Below are 22,158 nucleotides of genomic sequence, written 5' to 3'. Positions count from 1 at the left end.
TTTACTCTTTCTTGTATTTAGGATTTCAACATATTTTAGTATTTTTCATTCCGGAAAAAATTAAAAATTTCGGATATTTCTGTCTATTTTGAGTTTTTTTTTTCAATTTTGGATAAAAATCATCAAAATCTTTGGATATTCGGCGCCAAAATCATATTTCGGATATATCCGAAATTAACCGAACCCGAAAGCATCCGATCCGAACCCGACCCGAAATTATAAAATATCCGATCGGATTCTATATGTCTATATCCGAACATCCGAAGATCCGAAGATCCGAACCCGAATCCGAATGGATATCCGAATGCCCAGGCCAAGCCCTTGCAAACGTGCATTTCTTCTCATTAGCATAGAACTTTTTCTTCCTCAGCACATGTAACACCATGCCCAAATGCTTAGAGTGCTCTGCTTCGTTTGCACTGTATATCAATATGTCGTCAAAAAAGACTAAGACAAATCTCCGGAGATATGGTCGAAACATGTCATTCATCACACATTGGAAAGTTGCAGGCGCGTTAGTAAGACCAAATGGCATTACTAGGAACTCGTAATGCCCTTCATGCGTCTTAAAAGCCGTCTTCTCCACGTCAGCTTCCCTTACCCTTATCTGATGATAACCTGATTTCAGATCAAGTTTTGAGAAGATGGTAGCGCCATGTAGCTCATCCAGCAACTCTTCAATCACAGGTATCGGGTATCTATCTGCCACTGTTACCTTGTTCAAGGCCCTGTAGTCAACACAAAACCGCCATCCTCCGTCCTTCTTCTTGACTAGCAAGACTGGGCTTGAAAAGGGGCTAATGCTTGGCCGGATTATCCTTGCTTCTAGCATTTCTTGCACTAGCTTCTCTATCTCATTCTTCTGGGTGTAGGAATACCGGTATGGCCTCACATTGACTTGTGAACTACCTTCCTTAAGAGTGATCGAATGCTCACGATTCCTGGTAGGCAGTAGCTCCTTCGGCATCTGAAATACATCCTGGTATCCTCTCAGCAACTTACTAAGTAAGACCGAATCTGGTGTTGACTTCTCTGCTACTTCTCCTTCAAACAGTGTTGTCAACTCCAGTAAGCATACCAACTCGACCCCTTTCATTCTAAGCTGCAAGGATTTTAAAGAGACTTGTTCCCTGATAAGACTTGGATCTCCTACCAACGTTACCCACTCATCAAGGAGCTTAAACCCGAGCGTTTGTAACTTCCAGTTCACCTTGGTGTCCCCTAGAGTGGCTAGCCATGAATATCCCAACACCACATCCGTAGTACCTAAGTCGAATAACAAAAACTCGTCGACTATCTCAACTCCTTGTACTGCTAAAACCACTCCATTGCACTTTCCCTTGCTGTAAATGATCTCTCCATTACCTACACACACCCCAAACTTGTTTGTGTCTGTCACCTTCAGCTTGTTTTTGAGTGCAAAGTTCTTTGAGATGAAATTACAAGTAGCCCCAGAGTCAATAAGCACCACTACTTGAGCTTCTTGAATCTTTCCTCTCAGCCTCAGGGACTTAGCTGCCTTAATGCCTACCATAGAACAAAGGGATAGCTGTTCCATGGTCTGACCTTCCACATGTTCTTCTGGGGATCCTTCTTCTTCACCATTTCTGGCTTCAACCATCTCCCCTGATTCATCCTCTTCTATCTCCAAACATTTGAATTTTTGCGCCGTTCTGCATCGATGACCCGCAAAATATCTCTCTCCACAATTTCTACACGGGTTGATCACTGATTTACGGTTGTCACGTCCATTAAACGGCCTGTTAGCAGTTACAATCTCTCCACCGGATTTTGGACTCTGTTGAGGGGAGTACTGCGAGTTGGATTGAGCCAAGGTTGGAGCTGAGTAGGTCCTCGCCACAGTTTTGTACCCATAGTTCATCCTCTCCTGCTCTTGTTCTTCAATGATTTTTGCCGTGTCCACAATCTCATCCATTCCTACAGGTCTATACCTCACCACCTGATCCTGTAAACTCTTTCTCATACCATTCAAGAACATACCTTCCAACACTTCAAGAGAGACATGTGGAGCTTCAGCTGACAACTCCTCAAACCTTTCTCTGTACTCTTCTATACCCCCAGTTTGCTTTAACTTCAACAACTGGCTCACAATGGTTCCTCCCCGAGTGGGTCGAAATCTTTTCTTAAGCTTATCCTTGAAATCTTTCCAATCTGTGAGGTCCACCCGGTTCTCATTGTTCCTTATCCATGTCACCGCCGGTCCTTTCATTACAGCCAAAGCAAGCTCATGTTTTTCTTCTTCTGGCGTCTGATTCACACGGAAACACTTTTCAGCCCGAAAAATCCAGTCTTCCGGGTTCTGCCCTTCATACACCGGAAGATCCATTTTCCTACCCGGCGAGTCCAGCTTCTGTCTCGGTGACGCCTCCTTGATCTCCGTCTTTCCACCGTTTGCAGTCTCATCAGGAGACCTAAACGGCAAGGACAAGGCAGGCAGCGGTAAGATTCCTTCAGTTCGCCCTTTTTCTTTAGGCGTCGTGAAGCTCATCGCCTGAACCTGTCTCGCCGTGTAAGCGCTCTCCTCCACCACGGGGGTGTTCTCGCGACTTCCATTTCCACCAAATAAAGCTTTCATCATCTGACCCATTTGGATCTGGTTCTCTTTTGCAATCTGGTTTGTTTGGTTCATGCTTTCCATCATCGTACCCATCATTTTGAACAGATTTGCGGAAGCTTGGTCGAGGTTGTCCACACGCGCCTCCAACGACGCCGCTTCTTCTGCTTGCGACGAAGGTGCCGGAGTAACGTTTGCTTGTGGAGCCATGGCTCTGATACCAAATGATAACCTTGAAGGTTATCGTTGAGAAAAACAGAGAAGGTTGAGAAGAGAAGACTTAGATTGATAGAAGAAAGGAAAGGAGAAAAGAGATTTGTTTTTGTGTTGATGTCTTTGCATAAGGAAACCCTAACATTTGGGGATCCAATAAATACTGAACAGTAGCAATTGAAACGACATAGTTTAATATAAGTCTTCTATTCTCTGTTTAACTCCCGTAAACGACACTTAGCCACTTACAATCTTCTTAACCATCCTTCTGCTACTGCGACCTGACCTCGTGCCCTTCTTCACATAAGCCAGCGGGACACAGAGCCTATCAGTAAGCAGGAGAGGGAGGGTTGTAATCAGGAAAGGTAGGGTTGTAAATGTAACCAGGAGAGGTAAGGTTGTAACCATGACACGTAGGGAAGTAAGGAAGAGATTCATTATCATTCTCTTCTCGAATCCCTACAGCACCAATCTTGATCTTAATCTTTCCTTTACCTACAGGATAATATAATAAGAATCTCTTTGCAACATTAACCCTAGAAGTCTAGAATAAATCGGGATCCCTTATAGATAATCTTAACTCTGTAACAAGCAAAAAAAGGATCAGGAAATATACCTAAACCGTCCTCCAGCTTCTGTTTCTTTGTCGGTGAAGAGTCCGATTGCGACATTGTTATCTATCACGGCTAGGGAAATTCTCAGAAACCGAGCTTACATTTACATATATATATATATATATTGGCTTACAGATAACAAATCCCTAAAAGATATTTTGAAATCTACTGAGGATATATAAATATACTAGGTTCGGACCCGCGCTATAGCGCGGGGGAAAGAATTACGTATATATAATTTTTAACGGATTAGAATATGTTACATTTTAATTTAATTGCAATGCGGTCGATTACGGTAAATCATATATTTGTATAATAAGTTTAAATAAAATAATAAAAGAAATAATCATATATTGAGTTTTGATAGAGTAAAAAACACGATGAAAATTTAAGAGCACGAAATAATATTTATCTATAAATCATTCAATTTGACCATTTTTGTAATAGAATTAAGAATATACTTAAAAATACATACTTACAATATATTTTTTGAAGGACCAACCCGTAACAGAATTCATTTCGTAAAAAACATTATTCATGACTCGTTTTACCATTATAATTGTGATTTTAACAAACAACCTGTGGACTATCTAAAATTTGCATAGTTTGATATATTGTATATATTTTATCAAAAAAAAAATATGTCTCCAAAATTACATCTATGCCTCCAAAAAAATATTTTTAATATTTTAAATTCTAGTTTTTTATATATATATTTGAACCTTTTAATTATAATATTTTGAAACCTTTTAAAATTTTAAATTTGCTCATATAACAATGGTTTTAATATTGGTCATACTAATAATGTTTTGAAATCATTTCCAAAATATTTAACCAAGTGTATTGAATATTTATTATATTTATTATAGGTGGTGGCTGCTTTGTAGCGCGGGTCCGAACATACTCATTGCAGTGTTCATATTCCTGATCAATCGGAATGTCTTTGGGTAATGATCTATAACTTGTCTCAATTTTAATTAATCCGTTTACCTAATTTGAGTACCATTCATAATTAACTATGGTGTTATGGTGGTTGTTTGTTGAATCAATAGATTATATGCTTTCAGCTTTTTGTTTTTTTTTGACTAATTGAAAAATTGGATTAAGGTTTCATACGTTAACCGATACCTTAAGCAGAATAATATATGTGAAGATAATAATAATAACAGTTAGCATGACCATTACATCGACTGTTAGATATTGTACTGTTGTGCAATCAATTGTTGTGTAAATCTATTTTTTATTATGTTTTCTATTTACCTTCAAGATACATGTTCGCCCTTCTAACAACCGTATAAACTATTGACGACGTTGGATTTTCAAGTTCATCAAAAAGGTTAGTCTCTGGACATTATGAAATCGTTCAAATGAAAAAGGTGTATTGTTAGACAATACTTTTGATGATAATTATTAGAAACATGAAATTTCGCTTGCAAACATGGAAATAAGAAATAACAATAGAGATAATGAGTTTGATGTGTAACTTAAAAAAATGAAAATATCTAAATCTTCCAATGAGAAAACGGAAAAGCAGTTTTAAACTCATACTGTAAATCTGTTATGGTAGTATTAGTAGCCATTTTTCAATCGTAAAAAGAGTAGACAAAGAAGATGGTCGAATGTGTGGCAATTAAACAATGTCGACTAAGAATCTTTATATAGGCAAACAATTAGAAGCGTCATTAGGGTATAATATTAGGGCATATTCTTTCAATAAATATAGTTAGTAAGTGTGTAATATTTTCTTAACAAATATTCGATATGTTAAAGTATAATTAAGGGTTGAGAAAACTTTATTTTCTTTTTGAAAATATATTCTCCGAGATTGCAATCTTACCCATTTAATTGTGATATCGTTATAAATAAAAATTCCTAATATGCAGGAACAATACATTAATGCTGAGGTTTTCGAATATTGTTTATTTTTTAAAGAAAACGATTATTTTACCAATGGGTAAGATCCGAAACTTTGTAAAACCCGATTTGTTGAGATCCAATTGCAAGATTTCGGGTAATATTTTTTAATGACCCGACCCGGAAATACAAATTGTACTCCTCTTTTACTAATATAGAGATAACTCATTGAGAGGGTGTTATTGGTTTGTGATTTAAATAAAGTTTTAATGATTTTAAATGTTACGTAGAGTCATTCAATTAAGATTTTGTTAAACTCTTCTAAAGTTTGTGGTTATTAGTTTGTGATTTGTAAGAGTCATTTAAAATCTTAAATATAGGGTTATTGAATTCAGAATTTTATAAAGTCAATGAAAGTTATGTGTTATTTATTTAAAACAAAAAAAAATCTAGGATTGTTAATGAATTCAATTATTATGTTTATTGGTTTATATTTCATATACTTTTATTTACAAAGAAAGTATAATTAAAAATAGAGAGATTGTTGGGTCTTTGAGAGACTATACAATATTATAGAAAAACTAATCAACAAAATTTTTCAAAACTCTCTAGTAATCCTTTAAAATCTTCTAACCTCTAATCCTTTAAAATCTTCTATGATTTTATTCAAAATCATCAAAACTCTTTATAATATTAGAATCCAATAACGCCCGGAAGCACAAAACTTTAGTGAAGGACGTCTTCTTCTCGATCCTGGCCCAGAAGGAACGCTAGCTATATGCTTAATATAAGAGGTTGATGCATATGTCTTCTATAGAAATAAAACATTCTACAAAAGTTCCAGGCTCTTTAACGGCTTCTTCGTCAAGGTTTGTAATCTATATATGTATATAAAGGAATGCATGTATTTACGAGCTGCTTTAAGAGTTTACAAATCGGTGATGCGAACAGCATTGCTACTACTGGCTTTGTCTTCTTTCTTAGCTGATCCTTTCTTGCGTTTCCTCTCAGATTGTGGCTCTTTTGCCTTTAGCTCATTGCACATTGACCTCAAAGATGCAGCTAAGCTATCGTTTCTATGCGCTGCGAATTTTAAAAATAAAAAAAGATATGAAGTTCATAACTAAGAAAACAGTAACATGAAACTGTGAGAGAGAGAAACAGTTTATACCGGAGAGAACAACATCGTCCATGTTTACAACTTTGCGTCCAGCATGGTGAGCAAATAGTTCAAGGTCCTTTGCAACATTTTCTGTTGCTCATAACAAAAAAAAGAAGCAAAACTTTCAGACAAATCTATTTTGGAAACTAAAACACTAAAAAAAAAAGCTAGCTTAGTTGTTGGTGTAGTCCCTCTAGTATGAATCTAATCTTCTACAACAGTTTAGCATATGAACATCAACCAAAATATCCTACCATCTTTGAAAACATTTCACTCTCTACACCAGATATGTAAAGTAGATTCGAATTGATACTCGTCTTTAGATTACATTTGTTGCTTTTCTGTTTGCTATTTCTGTACTTCTATAAACTAACACACACATATTGTCCTAAAAAGAAAAACCTTATTCACCAATGATAAAAGTACAACACAAACCAAAATATGACTCCCAAAACATTGACCACTGTGTTCCCCTGAAGCAAGATCGAGATTCAAAGTGAATAGCAGCAATGAACAGGTTTGAATGAAATGATTTAAATCTTATAAGACTAACATTGCACATCTCATCAATGTAAATACTAAAACTAAATAAACCAGGATTCCTCTAACCAAAGGATCACTTCCAAAGCATATTGACTAATCTGTATTCCCCTGAAGCTGGATGAAGTAGATAGTAATTATAACAGGGTTCTTCGAACCATACGAAAAGGGAGTTGCAGGATTAGTATTCCAATGCATTGAAGCACTGATCTCACCTGCATATTTGAAGGCTAAATCTGATATACATGCCACAACAGATCCACCTATTTCCATTCCATTTTTCTTCGCTGCTCAAACCAAAAAATAAAAAGAACTCAATTCAATCAAATTCAAGTCTTCTCCATCTAATTACTTATCTCAGGAAGAATCTCAATTTCAACTTTGTAGAAAATTAACTACTTCAGTTCAAGTAGCTTCTCGTTACTATGCTAATTCATTAATTCTATTAAAAAAAAAAAAATCGAAAATCCCCAAAATCGAATTCGAAAAATCCAAGAATATTTGATGAAAACATTCAAGCTATGTTCGTCTTCCAGCAGAAGAAACTAATCGGAAGCCAAATTAGAGATTCTCGAACCAACGAATTAGTGGAAATGAAAAAAAAAATTGAATCCTCAATCAAAATCAACACAAATTTTCAAAATCAAATCGAAATAACAGACTCCGGTTCCTAAACCACCGTCGATTCGCGGAAATTTTGAGAATCGAATCCCAATCGAATGAAATAGGAGGAGAAGGGGGGAAAGTTTAACCTTCGGCTTCGGCGATTGAGATCGCGGAGAGTCTGAATCTGTCTCTGATGAGATCATCCATGGAATCTTCTTCGACGATTTGGTCTACCTGGAGATCGCTTCTGTCTTCTCCTCCTTCGACGTCCATGGCGAAGCAAATAGTTAGGTTTTTTTTTTCGCCGGTGAAATTGTTGGGGCTATCCGATAATAATGGGAGAAAAATACGCGGGAAAACAAAAAAATAGTAAAACGCAGCGTTTTCGAGTATCCTCTCCAAAGAGTTCTCTTTAGTTTATGCTTAATGAAATATTTTTTTGAGGATTTTACTAAGCTACAGACCTAAATATATGTCTACTGCATCCACTAATACACTCAAAGGTACGGGCTAAGTAAAATAGCAATGAAATATAAATTCCGACAAGCATGTTCACTACTATATGTGTTTTAACTCTCAAAGAGTTGTTTAGAGAAAAGTATATGTAACAAGATATTTCTAGCCTCATTTCTATATAACGGGTTTTTTTTTTTTTTTTTTTTGAATAATCAAAGAGGTTCTGGGCCGAACCCCATACATCCTCTCAGGCCCGAAACCAAAACATGTTATATGGTTTCGTCTCAAGCGCTACTCGAACCGGCGACCTCTAAACTTTTGCTAGAGATTTTTACCAATTGAGCTATTAGCACTTGGTCTATATAACGGTTTCATTCTTGAAAAAGGAATTTTACAACGTCGGCTTATCAAAACATAGATAATTGATCGATACATGCAGGGGCGGATCTATGTATTAACTAGGTGTGGCACGTGCCCCAGGTTAATTTCTAAATTTTCTTTAACAAACCTATGCTTTTGTTTATTTCTTAGATAATTTAGTATTTAATTCCTAAATAAAATGTTTGACATCCTGTTATTTTTCATTTCCTTTTTTTTTCTACCACTACTCTTATTTGAAACATGTATTCTTTTGATTTAGTAAAAGTTCTTATTAAAATTTCTAAACTAAAAACAGTATTTGAGATATTTATGATCATGCGTGTAAATTTAAAATCAATGAATCTAATAGTTTCATATAAATTATTGATATTGTAGTAACTTTTTGGATTCAATTTTCAAACTAAATGATATACAATCATATATTAGCTTAATATATAAAAAATTTAACGTTAAATTAACATATAATGAAAATAAAATTAGTTTGACCAAAAAAATTTTTTATCTATGTTTAGTTTGTGCACCAGTCAAAAAAATTATCTGAATCCGCCACTGGATACATGTGCTAGTAATCTATATAGGATTTAGAAGACAAAGATTAGGATGTTGTTGTTGTTTAGCAACACAATCTTTCATAGAATTGCTCTCTAGGATAAAAAAGACAACTTACAATCTTCAAAGTCCAATCACCTAATAAGTTGGAAATGTCTTATTTTCTATAACGCCTAAGTGTTTGTATTTTGGTCTAATAATATAAACAGAAGATATTTTTATTTCCCATCAAAATATATAAGAGGTTGAACATAATCCATGTCACGCTCTCGATCGTCTTCGACTAAATGAGAGGTCGGAGTAACACAATCGCCTCTGTGGCAACGTCTACGATTTATTAGAAAGATTCCTCTGCGATAAGTAATAAAGAATAATAAAAAAAAAATGGTCTCGTACACGGAACCTCTTACCACCAAACGTATTGACCATTGAGTCCTCTGTCCAGATACATTTCGAAAGACCAATATCTTCAGGGTATAATCGTCACTCTAGTCTTTATCTACTCATATAGCGCCACGTGTCGCAATCTTACACCCTCAATATCAGACGGTGGTGAGAGAGGTCAAGTTTCTTTTCGCTATTCAGAAATTGGTTTACTTCTCTAAACCGATAATGAAACCATGTTTTAATTTTATCAAAAAAATAGCCAATTACGTACCTTTTTACTGAATACATCAAATTACATCCACTAATTTCATAAAAATGCATAAGAAATTGGTGAAATACCGAGTTATCACTAATTAATTTCGGGTCGGTTGGTAGATTCCGTAAACCGAATTGGTTGATTAAGTCGGTTAACCTCGTGTGATATTTTTGTTAAAGCTGAGAGTGGAAGTATTAATAGCGTGCACGATGGTGCACCGAACAAGTGTTATAGACTCGCACCGTGTAAAGAAAAAATAAAAGACTCGGACAGGAGAAAAAGAGAGAGATAAGGGGAGGGTGAAAGATAAAAAAAAACAATTAAGCACACAACACCATATCCATCTGTTTTTTTTTCTTCTTTCATTTCTCTCTCTTCTTCTTCCTCTTCTTCTTCTTCTTCGACCTTTCTCATTTTGATCCTGTGTTACGCTTTAATCGAACTCGGTGAGTTGCTTTTTCACTTAATCTCTGTAGTCGAATTCTTTGAGAGTGATTCTTGGTTGGTTCTTGGGTTTGTTCTTGAAGCTTATGGCTTTGTATTTGTTCGAAAGCTAGGGTTTTATGTTTTTGTGGTTTAGTCGGAATTTGTGCTATTGAACAAGTCTCAGATCGCGAATTGTGTAGAGATTTTACTTTTTTTTTGCCCAAAAAAAGTCAATTCCATTTTTTCATTTCTGTTTAGTGTTTCGCTTTGTCTCGTCTTCTTTTGATCGGAGCTAAGTTGAATTTTAACGTTCTGAGCTTACTTGTGTTTGGGAGTTCACTTATCTTAAGTCTTTTTTTGTGCTTTACTCAGTATTCTCAGCTTTTGTAAATCGAATGCAAGCTTATCTTGTCAGCTGATGGTTCTTTGTTTGAAGTCTTGCTAAATCAATATCATATTTTGTGAATTCTTTATATTTTGCCTGAATTTTTCCCTTGGAGTCTTGAGCTTCATTCGGTAACAGTTTTATGAGTATATAAGTATAACTGTTTCTTCAGGTAGAGTGATGTGATTGTTTACTAATTCCTTTTTCTTATGTTGGAATTTTTCTTGATAATGTAGGAAGTCATGGCTATGGCCACAAGGGTGCTGGCTCAATCTACTCCACCGTCTTTGGCCTGTTACCAGAGGAATGTCCCCTCACGGGGATCTGGTAGATCGAGAAGATCGGTGAAAATGATGTGTAGTCAGCTACAAGTGTCTGGCTCAAGAATGCAAGGATTCTTGGGATTACGTGGAAGCAATGCCTTAGATACTCTAGGAAAAACCCGTCAAGATTTCCATTCCAAGGTGCGGCAGGCAATGACTGTGCCCAAGGGGAAAGCCAGCCGGTGTACCACGAAAGCAATGTTTGAAAGATTTACTGAAAAAGCTATCAAAGTTATTATGCTTGCTCAGGAGGAAGCTAGAAGACTTGGCCACAATTTCGTGGGAACCGAACAAATTCTTCTAGGTCTCATTGGCGAAGGTACAGGTATTGCTGCTAAAGTTTTGAAATCCATGGGGATAAACCTTAAAGATGCACGTGTGGAGGTAGAGAAGATTATTGGAAGGGGCAGTGGATTTGTTGCTGTTGAGATCCCATTCACTCCTCGTGCCAAGCGTGTTCTTGAACTCTCACTAGAGGAAGCTCGCCAACTTGGTAACTACTCCCTTCCTCTATATAGCAAGGTTTTTGCATCTGTATCTGGAGAGTCTCTATTGTCAAGTGTATTAGTATGGACGGTACCACCTATTCCCATGTCTTAATTACTTGTGTGAATCTCAGGTCACAATTACATTGGATCCGAGCACCTTCTGCTTGGGTTGCTACGTGAAGGTGAAGGTGTTGCAGCTCGAGTCCTTGAGAATTTAGGTGCTGATCCTAGTAATATTCGCACTCAGGTAAAGTAGTCATCTTATGTGGTGAACTGAAAATTTCAATTTTTTATACGTTTTTGGAATTTATATATAAAAACCCTAACTTGATTGAATTGGATGGCTAGGTGATACGCATGGTAGGTGAGAACAATGAGGTTACTGCTAACGTTGGGGGAGGAAGCAGCAACAATAAGATGCCAACTCTTGAAGAGTATGGAACAAACTTAACGAAATTGGCTGAGGAGGTAGCTATTTGTTAACCTGACCATGTCTGATTTTCTTGAAGAGATCTTAAGATCAATTGAGACTTAATCATAATCTTTTCTTTTGACCTTAGGGTAAATTGGACCCAGTTGTTGGAAGGCAGCCGCAAATAGAACGTGTGGTGCAAATTCTTGGCAGGAGAACCAAGAACAACCCATGTCTTATTGGAGAACCTGGTGTTGGTAAGACAGCTATTGCTGAAGGACTTGCGCAGCGTATTGCCAGTGGAGATGTTCCTGAAACCATTGAAGGGAAGAAGGTAAGCATGATGTTTGTCTCAGTCTTGTTGACAAGCTTGCGATTTAAATTAGTCAGTTGTTATGAATCAGTGTGAGATCCAATCTTATTTTCGTTGATTTTAATTCTTCCGTTACATGTAGGCATACATTTCATGTGTCACAGAGTCCAATTTTCTTGGTTAATTGTGATTCTTTCCATGCCGAAAGGGTAAAAAAACATGTTGCTGCTGCAAAAGTTGTGAAACAAAGAATATATCTAGAGATTATATCCAGTGAATAATATGCTTTATATGAATTCTGGTTTGTGTAGATTAACTTTCTGAGACTTGTTTATATGAAAAAAATAGCCATACTGATTTTTTTTTTTTTATCGTAATAATATGGAGTTTAGACTCAGGTCACCCTTAATTTCCCAAGATTATGTTGGGTAGTGCAACAGTGATCTGATGGCTCTTGCGTTTTCGTTGTTTTTGACTTCAGGTTATAACACTTGACATGGGTCTTCTAGTTGCTGGAACAAAATACCGTGGAGAGTTCGAAGAGAGATTAAAAAAGCTTATGGAGGAAATAAGACAGAGCGATGAGATCATCTTATTTATCGATGAAGTGCATACTTTGATTGGGGCTGGGGCAGCGGAAGGTGCAATTGATGCAGCTAACATTTTAAAACCAGCTCTAGCTAGAGGTGAATTGCAGGTAATTATTCTTTTTGATCCGTTTTACATGACAATGCTTTGCAGTTTTTGTAATTACCATCAGTAATCTGACTATTGTATAATCATGACAGTGCATTGGAGCGACAACATTAGATGAATACCGAAAGCACATTGAGAAAGACCCTGCATTGGAAAGAAGATTCCAGCCGGTGAAAGTACCTGAACCTACTGTGGATGAAACTATTCAAATCCTTAAGGGTCTGCGAGAGCGATATGAAATTCACCACAAGCTTCGTTACACTGACGATTCTTTAGTAGCAGCTGCACAGCTGTCATACCAGTATATAAGGTGGCTCTTCTCGCAAATTACTTGTTAAAGTTTATGCAAGTGTGTCATCAGTTACTTATATCTGACTGTCCTTTCATTCCAGTGACCGTTTCCTTCCTGACAAGGCAATTGACTTGATCGATGAAGCTGGTTCTCGGGTTCGACTTCGTCATGCACAGGTGTGGTGAAATCTCATGCCAGGTGCCTGTTGTTTACTATTTCATTGGTTGTATCATAGTTTAACTTGATTGTTTATGCAGGTCCCAGAGGAAGCTAGGGAGCTTGAGAAGGAGCTTAGGCAGATAACAAAGGAGAAGAATGAAGCTGTCCGTGGACAAGACTTTGAGAAGGTACTTATCGTTTGTATAACTTTATAAATTTCGTTTGGGCAATAAGATATCTTATGAGATGTAAATTTCGTTTCAGGCTGGGACACTTCGGGATAGAGAAATTGAACTCAGAGCCGAGGTATCTGCTATCCAAGCAAAAGGCAAGGAGATGAGCAAAGCAGAGAGTGAGACCGGTGAGGAAGGTCCTATGGTCACTGAGTCAGACATCCAACACATTGTATCTTCATGGACTGGTATTCCTGTAGAAAAAGTATCAACCGATGAGTCTGATCGCCTTCTAAAGATGGAAGAAACCCTCCACAAACGTATCATAGGCCAAGATGAAGCTGTCAAAGCCATAAGCCGAGCCATTCGCCGTGCCCGTGTCGGACTCAAGAACCCTAACCGTCCGATTGCTAGTTTCATATTCTCCGGTCCAACTGGTGTTGGGAAGTCTGAGCTTGCCAAAGCTTTGGCAGCTTACTACTTCGGTTCTGAAGAAGCTATGATTCGTCTAGATATGAGTGAGTTCATGGAGAGGCACACTGTCTCCAAACTTATTGGTTCACCTCCTGGATACGTTGGATACACTGAAGGAGGTCAGCTAACAGAAGCGGTTAGACGTCGCCCTTACTCAGTGGTTCTGTTCGACGAGATCGAAAAAGCCCATCCAGATGTTTTCAACATGATGCTTCAAATCCTTGAAGATGGTAGATTAACAGACAGCAAAGGAAAAACAGTCGACTTCAAAAACACACTTCTGATCATGACATCAAACGTTGGAAGCAGCGTGATTGAGAAAGGAGGAAGACGTATTGGGTTCGACTTAGAGTACGATGAGAAAGACAGCAGTTACAACAGAATCAAGAGCCTTGTAACAGAGGAGCTGAAACAGTACTTCAGACCAGAGTTCCTGAACAGGCTAGACGAGATGATTGTGTTCAGACAGCTAACAAAACTGGAAGTGAAAGAGATCGCAGACATACTGTTGAAGGAAGTGTTCGAGAGACTGAAGAAGAAAGAGATTGAGCTTCAAGTGACAGAGAGGTTCAAAGAGAGAGTAGTAGACGAAGGTTACAACCCGAGCTATGGAGCGAGACCATTGAGAAGAGCCATCATGAGGCTGTTAGAGGATAGTATGGCAGAGAAAATGCTTGCGAGAGAGATCAAAGAAGGAGACTCAGTGATTGTGGACGTTGATGCTGAAGGAACCGTGACAGTGCTGAATGGTGGAAGTGGCACTCCCACTACTTCCTTGGAGGAGCAGGAAGATTCTCTCCCTGTCGCTTAAATAAAAAAAAGGCAAAGTGTGTTCCGCATCTTTTGCTTTTGGCCCCTAAATGAAATTATGGCAAGAGAATTTGGGGGGTTTTCTCAATATACATTTTCTAAATATGAAAAAAAAATTGTAATGTATAGATGACATTTGTGTAGTTTATTTTTCAATGCTGTTTTAAGGACTTCTCTCTGGTGCCAATATTTTGCTTCCACCTCAAAAAAAAAAGCCTCCTCTTTTAAGTGATAGACGATGATTAGGTTTTGTTTCTTGTTCCTATTAGCCGCGTTCTCGGAAAAGCTACCTCCTTCAAAGTATTCTTAGCTCACCACTGTACGACGATTAACAAGAACAAAGAACCATAATCGAGAATCTCGTTTCCTAGCCACCTAAACTTCTTACTAAAGAGTAAATCTAGAATTTTGCATCCCCACCTAATTTTAACATTCATTTTTGTCGGTAAATATTATATATATGCCTATTAAATTTGAAATTTTTATCTGTCAAATTTCAGTGATCTTTCTTTTTGGTATAAATTAGCTAGCGTATGCAATTTTTTTTTCTTTTGCTATTTATTATTTTGGTTAAGACAAAGAAAACTTAAATGAATGTTAGATATAAATACGTAAATATGTTTATTTAATGTCGAAAGTCAAATAATGTTTTTTAAACATGTGTAAGAAAACTGTTCTGTATAATTAACAATTGATACTAATTTTGAAAAACCAAATTTTGTATAAATTAATAAAATTTGAACCATTGCTCATAGCTAGTTGTTATCGAAAAGGGGGACTTCAAATTAGTTACGTTAACATACATTAGCTAAGATTATTACAACTAAACTAAAACAAAAAGTCACAATCCAATAGAATACATTGCTAATTGATAATTATCTATTCCATATATACTAAAGGAAAAAAGAAAGTGAAACTGATATAACATAAGGATTAAGGATTAAGAGAAAACGTTTGATATTGAAATTGGTAATTAGTGAAGAAGAAAGCGATGTCACATAGTGGAACCTAGCTAGTGCCAGTTGCATAGGTACTATTAGATCTTTCTCAGATTTTGCATAGATTCTTGAATTGAATGGAAAAAAAACAAATGAGGAGTCGTACCATTACAAAACTCTTTTATCAGTTTTATAATTTTTCATAAACGTCTTTAATTGTTTTATTTTGCATTGTAGGCGATGCAAATAAATATGTTATCTCTCGTATCATGCGGATAGAGACACTTCTATGCATATCTATATATCGTATATATTGAAACGTACGTTACTCTATCTCTCTAGCTAGGTTGGTGTATTTGTTGTGTTCTTCTTACTATAATTAAGAAGATCAATACTTTAAAACATAAAACAGTTCGATCATAGCTAGTGAGGAGAATAAGCCATAGCTCAATACAAAGCTTTATATTCTTGATTGTATCCTTCACATGAATGTACAAAATTAAGTATCTTATACGGATCGTCGAGAATCAAAATTATGAAGAACAAAAAAAATCGAGCAGTTTTTTTTAGTCGAATAACACTTTACATACATGATTATGTAGATTTTGCTATTTGATTAATTATACGTATTTAATAATTAACGAGTGACAAAATCCTTCGTCTTTTTGTAATTGGTCTCATGAACCTATTTTATGATTAAATGCAATCTTGAATATTCAAAAGAAGTACTAAATAAAAACCAGCCGCTAATTAAATGCGTTGGATAAAGAATTAAAGGTTTTATTCAAACTTCAAAGTAATTGATTAATTAGAAAAATGAAGCAAAAAGAGTGATATTAGTGAAGATTATATGATGCCAATAAATGTATAATTTCCTCATCGGGATGGGATTAGCATGCATGATTATTAATTTACAAGTCTCTTGCGGACCTTTGACGTGCAAAAAATGTCAAATGCAATGATTTTTTTTTTTTCCGATTAAGAATGTCAAATGCATTAGATTAGGTTTTAATATGTATCCTGTTTCTTTTTTTCCTACTCGAAAGTCTAAAAGTAATCTCAAATTGTGAGTCATAATATAAACTCCATACAACCATAGATGTGATTATAAAATAATTGTTTTATGCTAAGAAATCAGTTTCATTAGAAGCATTTGGTAGAAAATGAACTATATCGTATATATCGAAACAAAAAAGGGGTATTTATGATTATTTGTCTTCTTTGTATACCGAACGGTATCATCGGATTGGACTTCACACCTTATTATTTACATTTTTTTTTTTGTTTTGTCTTTTGTCTTTTTTTGAAGAGGAAATTTCCAACGTCGATCCAAAGTGGGAAACAGACAAAATGTTTTTTTTTTTTTTTTTTTTCGTTTTCTTTACAAAAATGGACAAATTTTTTTGTATTACGGATTACGGTATCCACGTACATATTATTTGATGAGAGCCTTACGTTTTGAAAACAGTGAATATAGTTCTTATATGTTAGCTGGAGCGGTACGTTTTGGAATCTGATTGCACTATATGATTGATAAAGGCTTATAAGGTACAACAAGCTACAAGCCTTTGCATGAGTGTCTCACTTCTAAATATAGCTCTTTTAGTTTTAGGGCCACAAGGTTTTGAATGCTTGCATTGGCTGGTCAACAACAACAACAACACAAATGCATCAAATCTGGTTTAGTGAACATTTTCCTCGAGCTAGGTTCAACTACTACCCACGTTGGTCCTTCCTTTCTTTCATTTATTGGGTTTCGTTGATAAATACCTTTTTATTGGCACTTACTACTATTATACTTTTATCCATTTATTGTTTTCACGTTATTAGGTTTTATCATTCCTTTAGTTATCTTTATAAAGATATATTATACCAAGATTGAATTGAATTTATTGCATTGAGTGTACCGTGGAAGAGATAATTAATTTTTTTACCAAATTTTATATATTGTATGTTTCGTTATCTTTCATTATATATTGAAACATTATTTATCATCTAAGAACGATGATAGATGATCATATATAATCACAAAATTCATCAATATTTAGTAAAAAATTTAATTATCACTACCACGGTTACTCAATGCAATAAATTCAATATACAATCAGTCTTGGTATTATATATCTTTATAAAGTTCATATAATAGAAATTACTCAGCCCGAAATATATACTGATATAATCTCTTGTCAAATAATAAAAATGTATTTTCAATAAATGTACAGGTGGTCCATAAAATACTTTTTTGATTTTTCTTCTGTTTCTTCCTTGTCTCTTTGAATAGTAAAATACAAAAAAAAATTGCTTATATATACCATTTCAAAGTTCTTAATCTCCCACAAACAAATAAAAGAAAAGAACACTCTCTCTATTGACAAAGATCATAAAGAACTCAGAAGCTTCCACTCTTAAAATGGCAACTTTCTCTTATTTCCAAAACTACCCTCATTCTCTTCTTGACCCTATTCTCTTCCCTACACCCCCTAACTCCTCTATTGGTCTCACTGGTTTCATCGATCAGAATGTTCTCCATTCACTGCCAGACGTTTCGAAAATTGAAGACACTTCCGCGAACCCTTTTCTTGATGAGTATTATAATGTTGACAAAACCGAAAGCTATGGTTTCAAGAAACAGGCCAACACCAACAAAACAACAACCACCGGTTCTTCTTCTTGCGACCAGCTGAGCCAAGGACCAGCGACCACGGCCATTAACGGTAAAAACCGTCGGAGAAAGATCAGAAACGTTTCTAGCTCAAAGGTAAGTCGTTAAATCAACTTGTAATGTATATATCAAGTATGGGATATGGGATTGTGATAAGACAAAAACATAAATGTTGGGGTGGTTTTGTGGATTAGGAAGGAGTAGAGGGAAGAAAAACCAAAAAGCCGAGAATAAATGATTCCCCAACCAACGTCAAAGAGAAGAAGGGAAGCAAAGAAGAGCCTCAAAAAGATTACATTCACGTTCGAGCTAGAAGAGGCCAAGCTACTGATAGCCACAGCCTTGCTGAGAGGGTAATTTAGTCATTTTCTTTAAATATTACTTTCTTCATTAATCATGTTTTCACTAAAAGACATCTTAATTAATATTTTGCTTAATCAAAAGGTGAGAAGGGAAAAGATAAGTGAGCGGATGAGGATACTTCAAAAGCTAGTCCCGGGCTGTGATAAGGTTAGCTAGAGTCTAGAGACTATCTTATTATTTAGGAATTGATTGATGTTTAAGTTTTTATAATATTTCAAGAAAATGTTTCTTATGAAATGTGACTTTGAAAACGATTAGGTAACAGGAAAGGCCCTCATGTTGGATGAGATTATAAATTATGTTCAGACCTTGCAGAATCAAGTTGAGGTGCATTTTATATATATACATATTTATTTATACTCTTATAACGTTTTAATTAGGTCCTTTAAATATAACATATGTAATTTTTATTCTTTTCGGTTTCACTAGTTTCTGTCGATGAAGCTAGCCTCTACAAGTCCGGTGGTCTATGACTTTGGCTCCGACCTTGACGGCCTCATACTTAGATCCGAGGTACTTCATCTACACTCCATCTCTTAATCCGGTTAACGATAAACCAGTTCATGCATTTTAATGATCTTGATGAACAGATGGGATCACCAGAAGTAGTAACGTCTTATACGAATACAATGCCAACAACTACACCTATCTTCCCTTCATTGTTGGATAACTCTATCGTACATACACATGCACAGCTCCAGGTTTTTAATATTCTCTTTAAAACTGATTAATTTTTAATATATTAAGGAGAATTAATAAATACAAGAATCAATGATTGAACACTAATAGATAACGATGAGTTGATTTATAATATAGGAAGAGGGAGGAGAAGAAAGAGACGAGTTTGTAGACAGAAGTGGGTTCAACGACAACAGCTTCTGTTCTTTCCCTTGATTTATTATTACATGTCGAGTCCACGACACACAAAACACAAAAGCCTGCTTTCGTGAGTTTCTTCTCTGGTCTTGTCTCTTCAACTAACCTAATTATTATTACAATTATTACTACTTTAAAACTCTTCTCATAATTATTGCTTTTTTTTTTATATAGGTTTGGTTTAATCTCCTCCCTATATGCACGGAGCTAGGGAATAAAATCTACGTAAACCAGATGGATGGATGCATGGTAGTCAAAGTGGATGTATGTAATTATTTGTTCCTTTTTTTTATAGAGAGTTTAAAGAAAATAAAAGTACTTAATTATATTAGAGATTAAATGCTCATGTTTTTCCCTATTTGGCCCGAGAGTTTGAACATTAATCATTCTTTAAAGCAATGGATAAAGAGAATGATGATGAGGCAGAGGCAAATGTAATGCTGTAAACGAAGAAGACCTCTCACATAATTTAATTTTCATTGTTTTGTTCACTCATCAAGTGTGCTACTCTTTGTATAAGTTCCTGTTTTTTTCACAACTTGTGTGTCTTGTTACGTAAAAATTTCCTCCATTGTTGGTAGATGTAATCAAGCACACTCATTAATATTTCACATACATAAAGTCATATAATATAAATATGCGGGGAAAAATAAATTTTAACATATAAAAATCATAATGATTCGTTTTCTGTCAATTCATTTGTTGAGAAATGTCAGGAGAAAAGATTAGATTTCTCTTTATGAGAACTCTTTTTTAATGTACTGTTGAATAGTTTTGGTCATGCTTTTCTGCTCTCACTTGTCACACACACATTGATAACTCCCATTCCTATGTCTTTTCATTATACATATATTATTTATGTATAATAGTTACATATATGATACATACATGTTCTAAGTTTTAGTTTAAAGTATGTCTAATATATCAAAATCGTTAAAAGAAAATAGAAAAAAATATCAAACACTGTTTGTGATTGTGAATATGATGATATGCTGTAATTTTCAATATTAGTTGATACTCTAACATTTTCAAGTAGTGGTAATGAAATCTTCAGTTTATTCAATTTGTACGATTTATTTGTATGCAACCGCTCAAAATAATATAAACATTAATAACCTATTTTATTCTATAGATTTTCATTTTTTGAAGTTTAACCACATTTAAACAGAAAAAATAATAATTAAGTTAGACTAATAGATATGAATTATGATAGACAAAATTAAATAATATAGCACATATGTTAGCGAAATGGATAGAAACTTGAAACTATCCAAACCACAAATGATATCTAGTAGCAAAACTTGTATCCTCATCTTTAATTAGTCTATCTCATCAACACATGCAAAACCCCTTCCTACCAATATCGGAAGAAGAACAAAGTGATAAGTGAAGATTAAGGATGGACAATGTACGTAGCTCAACAATGGTACGATTAATTTATTGAGACTTCAAGATATGGAAAAGTCTAAGAGACATATCAAGACTTCATATAATATGCCATAGTTTAATTTGGGTGATGATCAAAGTTTTGACATGGAACAATCGATTTTGCTCGGTCTTTATTACATATATTCAATACAAAACTTGTCAGAGTTGTTTGAGTCTATGTCAGTCCTTAAAGAATCAAAATTCCTAGTTTGAGTTTTATCTATGAGAAGTAGATTAATTGTCTTAAGATTCTTTACGATCAACAGTAAAGCTAGAAACAACAATTTTTTTGTTTTTTTTTTGTTTTCTTTTTAAATATGTAAAGCTTCTTCTAATACTTGCTTTTTTCCCGAATTATAGGATCATCTCGTTTGGTGGAATCCATTTAATACTTTAGTGTTTCCATGAAGGGTTATAGGTATTAGATTATGGGTTTCCGACTTAAAACTAATTGGCAATGAGTGGAGAGGTTCATATCTTATATATTTCACTTAAAATTATACTCAACTTCTAATGTGGAATATTGTTATTTCTAATACGCCTCCTCGAGATGATAGATCTTCTAACCATAAATCTGGGTATGTTCGGACATGAATCGGTGAACCAACTATTAGGCCGGATTGATTGTGGATTGGGTTGAGTATGTGCGGACCGGAGTCTGATATCATATTAGATTATGAGTTTCCAACTTAAAACTAATTGACAATGAGTGGAGAAACCCATAATAGGATTTTCTTCTAGTGCTAAGCTAATCACTATATACAAATTAGGAAAACCTACCATTGAAGCATGCTTTTATCAAGATAATCTATAACAGAATAATTGTGTGGACTTCGAATTGACTCGTAAAGTAAAAATGTAGAATATATGGAACTATAAAAAAATGCGATGATGATGACACGTTTTATGCGAGAATAATTGTAAGTTCAAGTTACCCGAAGGGGTCTCCGGTGTTAACACACGCCTTTATGTGGGAGATTTACAAAAAAACTAAATGAATATAAAAATCCAAAAAACAAAAATAATGTAAGTATATATAAAAGCAACCATTCAAAGGCATGATTAAATGAGCAGTTCGGCCGTTAGTCGTCCAAAGATTTTGCATCTATCTGTGTCTGTCTAGTCCCATCTCTTTTATTACACTTACTTTTTTCTTTGTTTGCATCATATGTATCTAACTTCATTTCCATGTGTCTTCAATGGTGGCCGGTGATTTTATCAAATAATTTAATATATTAATTTTATCCAAATTTTATGAATTTTGAAATTAACAAAAATATATTATATTTGTTTTTATATTTATCGTGATATATAAATTGGACGTAAAAGTACGTACACAGTTCGAAT

General features: G+C 35.1%; 4 protein-coding genes across 4 annotated transcripts; 2 read left to right on the top strand and 2 right to left on the bottom strand.

Annotated features, from left to right (window-relative positions):
* Positions 1-238: 238 nt before the first annotated feature.
* Positions 239-2,785, bottom strand: LOC111829008. Its single transcript, XM_023777614.1, has one exon. The coding sequence runs from the start codon at positions 2,783-2,785 to the stop codon at positions 239-241; it is 2,547 nt and encodes an 848-aa protein (XP_023633382.1).
* Positions 2,786-5,896: 3,111 nt separating this feature from the next.
* LOC17875736 (protein MHF1 homolog) lies at positions 5,897-8,034 on the bottom strand. Its single transcript, XM_006281216.2, has 4 exons — positions 7,711-8,034; positions 7,174-7,245; positions 6,428-6,508; positions 5,897-6,339 (listed from the first exon to the last, which is right to left on the bottom strand). Exons 1-4 carry the CDS (start codon positions 7,835-7,837, stop codon positions 6,185-6,187), a joined length of 435 nt encoding a protein of 144 aa, XP_006281278.1. The 5' UTR covers positions 7,838-8,034; the 3' UTR covers positions 5,897-6,184.
* A 1,888-nt stretch (positions 8,035-9,922) lies between these two features.
* On the top strand, positions 9,923-14,718 carry LOC17876705 (chaperone protein ClpC1, chloroplastic). Its single transcript, XM_006279909.2, has 10 exons — positions 9,923-10,039; positions 10,641-11,220; positions 11,347-11,462; positions 11,564-11,683; positions 11,776-11,961; positions 12,422-12,637; positions 12,729-12,946; positions 13,029-13,104; positions 13,186-13,275; positions 13,352-14,718. The coding sequence occupies exons 2-10, from the start codon at positions 10,647-10,649 to the stop codon at positions 14,543-14,545; spliced, it is 2,790 nt and encodes a 929-aa protein (XP_006279971.1). The 5' UTR covers positions 9,923-10,039; positions 10,641-10,646; the 3' UTR covers positions 14,546-14,718.
* A 3,113-nt stretch (positions 14,719-17,831) lies between these two features.
* Positions 17,832-19,862, top strand: LOC17876036 (transcription factor bHLH137). The gene is made up of 8 exons (XM_006280800.2): positions 17,832-18,240; positions 18,339-18,497; positions 18,589-18,654; positions 18,766-18,834; positions 18,937-19,020; positions 19,098-19,208; positions 19,324-19,453; positions 19,558-19,862. The coding sequence occupies exons 1-7, from the start codon at positions 17,893-17,895 to the stop codon at positions 19,399-19,401; spliced, it is 915 nt and encodes a 304-aa protein (XP_006280862.1). The 5' UTR covers positions 17,832-17,892; the 3' UTR covers positions 19,402-19,453; positions 19,558-19,862.
* The last annotated feature ends 2,296 nt before the right edge of the window (positions 19,863-22,158 follow it).

Source organism: Capsella rubella, unplaced genomic scaffold (genome assembly GCF_000375325.1).
Source record: "Capsella rubella cultivar Monte Gargano unplaced genomic scaffold, Caprub1_0 scaffold_8, whole genome shotgun sequence".
In the NCBI taxonomy this organism is placed as follows: domain Eukaryota; kingdom Viridiplantae; phylum Streptophyta; class Magnoliopsida; order Brassicales; family Brassicaceae; genus Capsella; species Capsella rubella.
The sequence above is the reverse complement of the archived record's forward strand: the minus strand, read 5'-3'. Positions and strand labels throughout refer to the sequence as shown.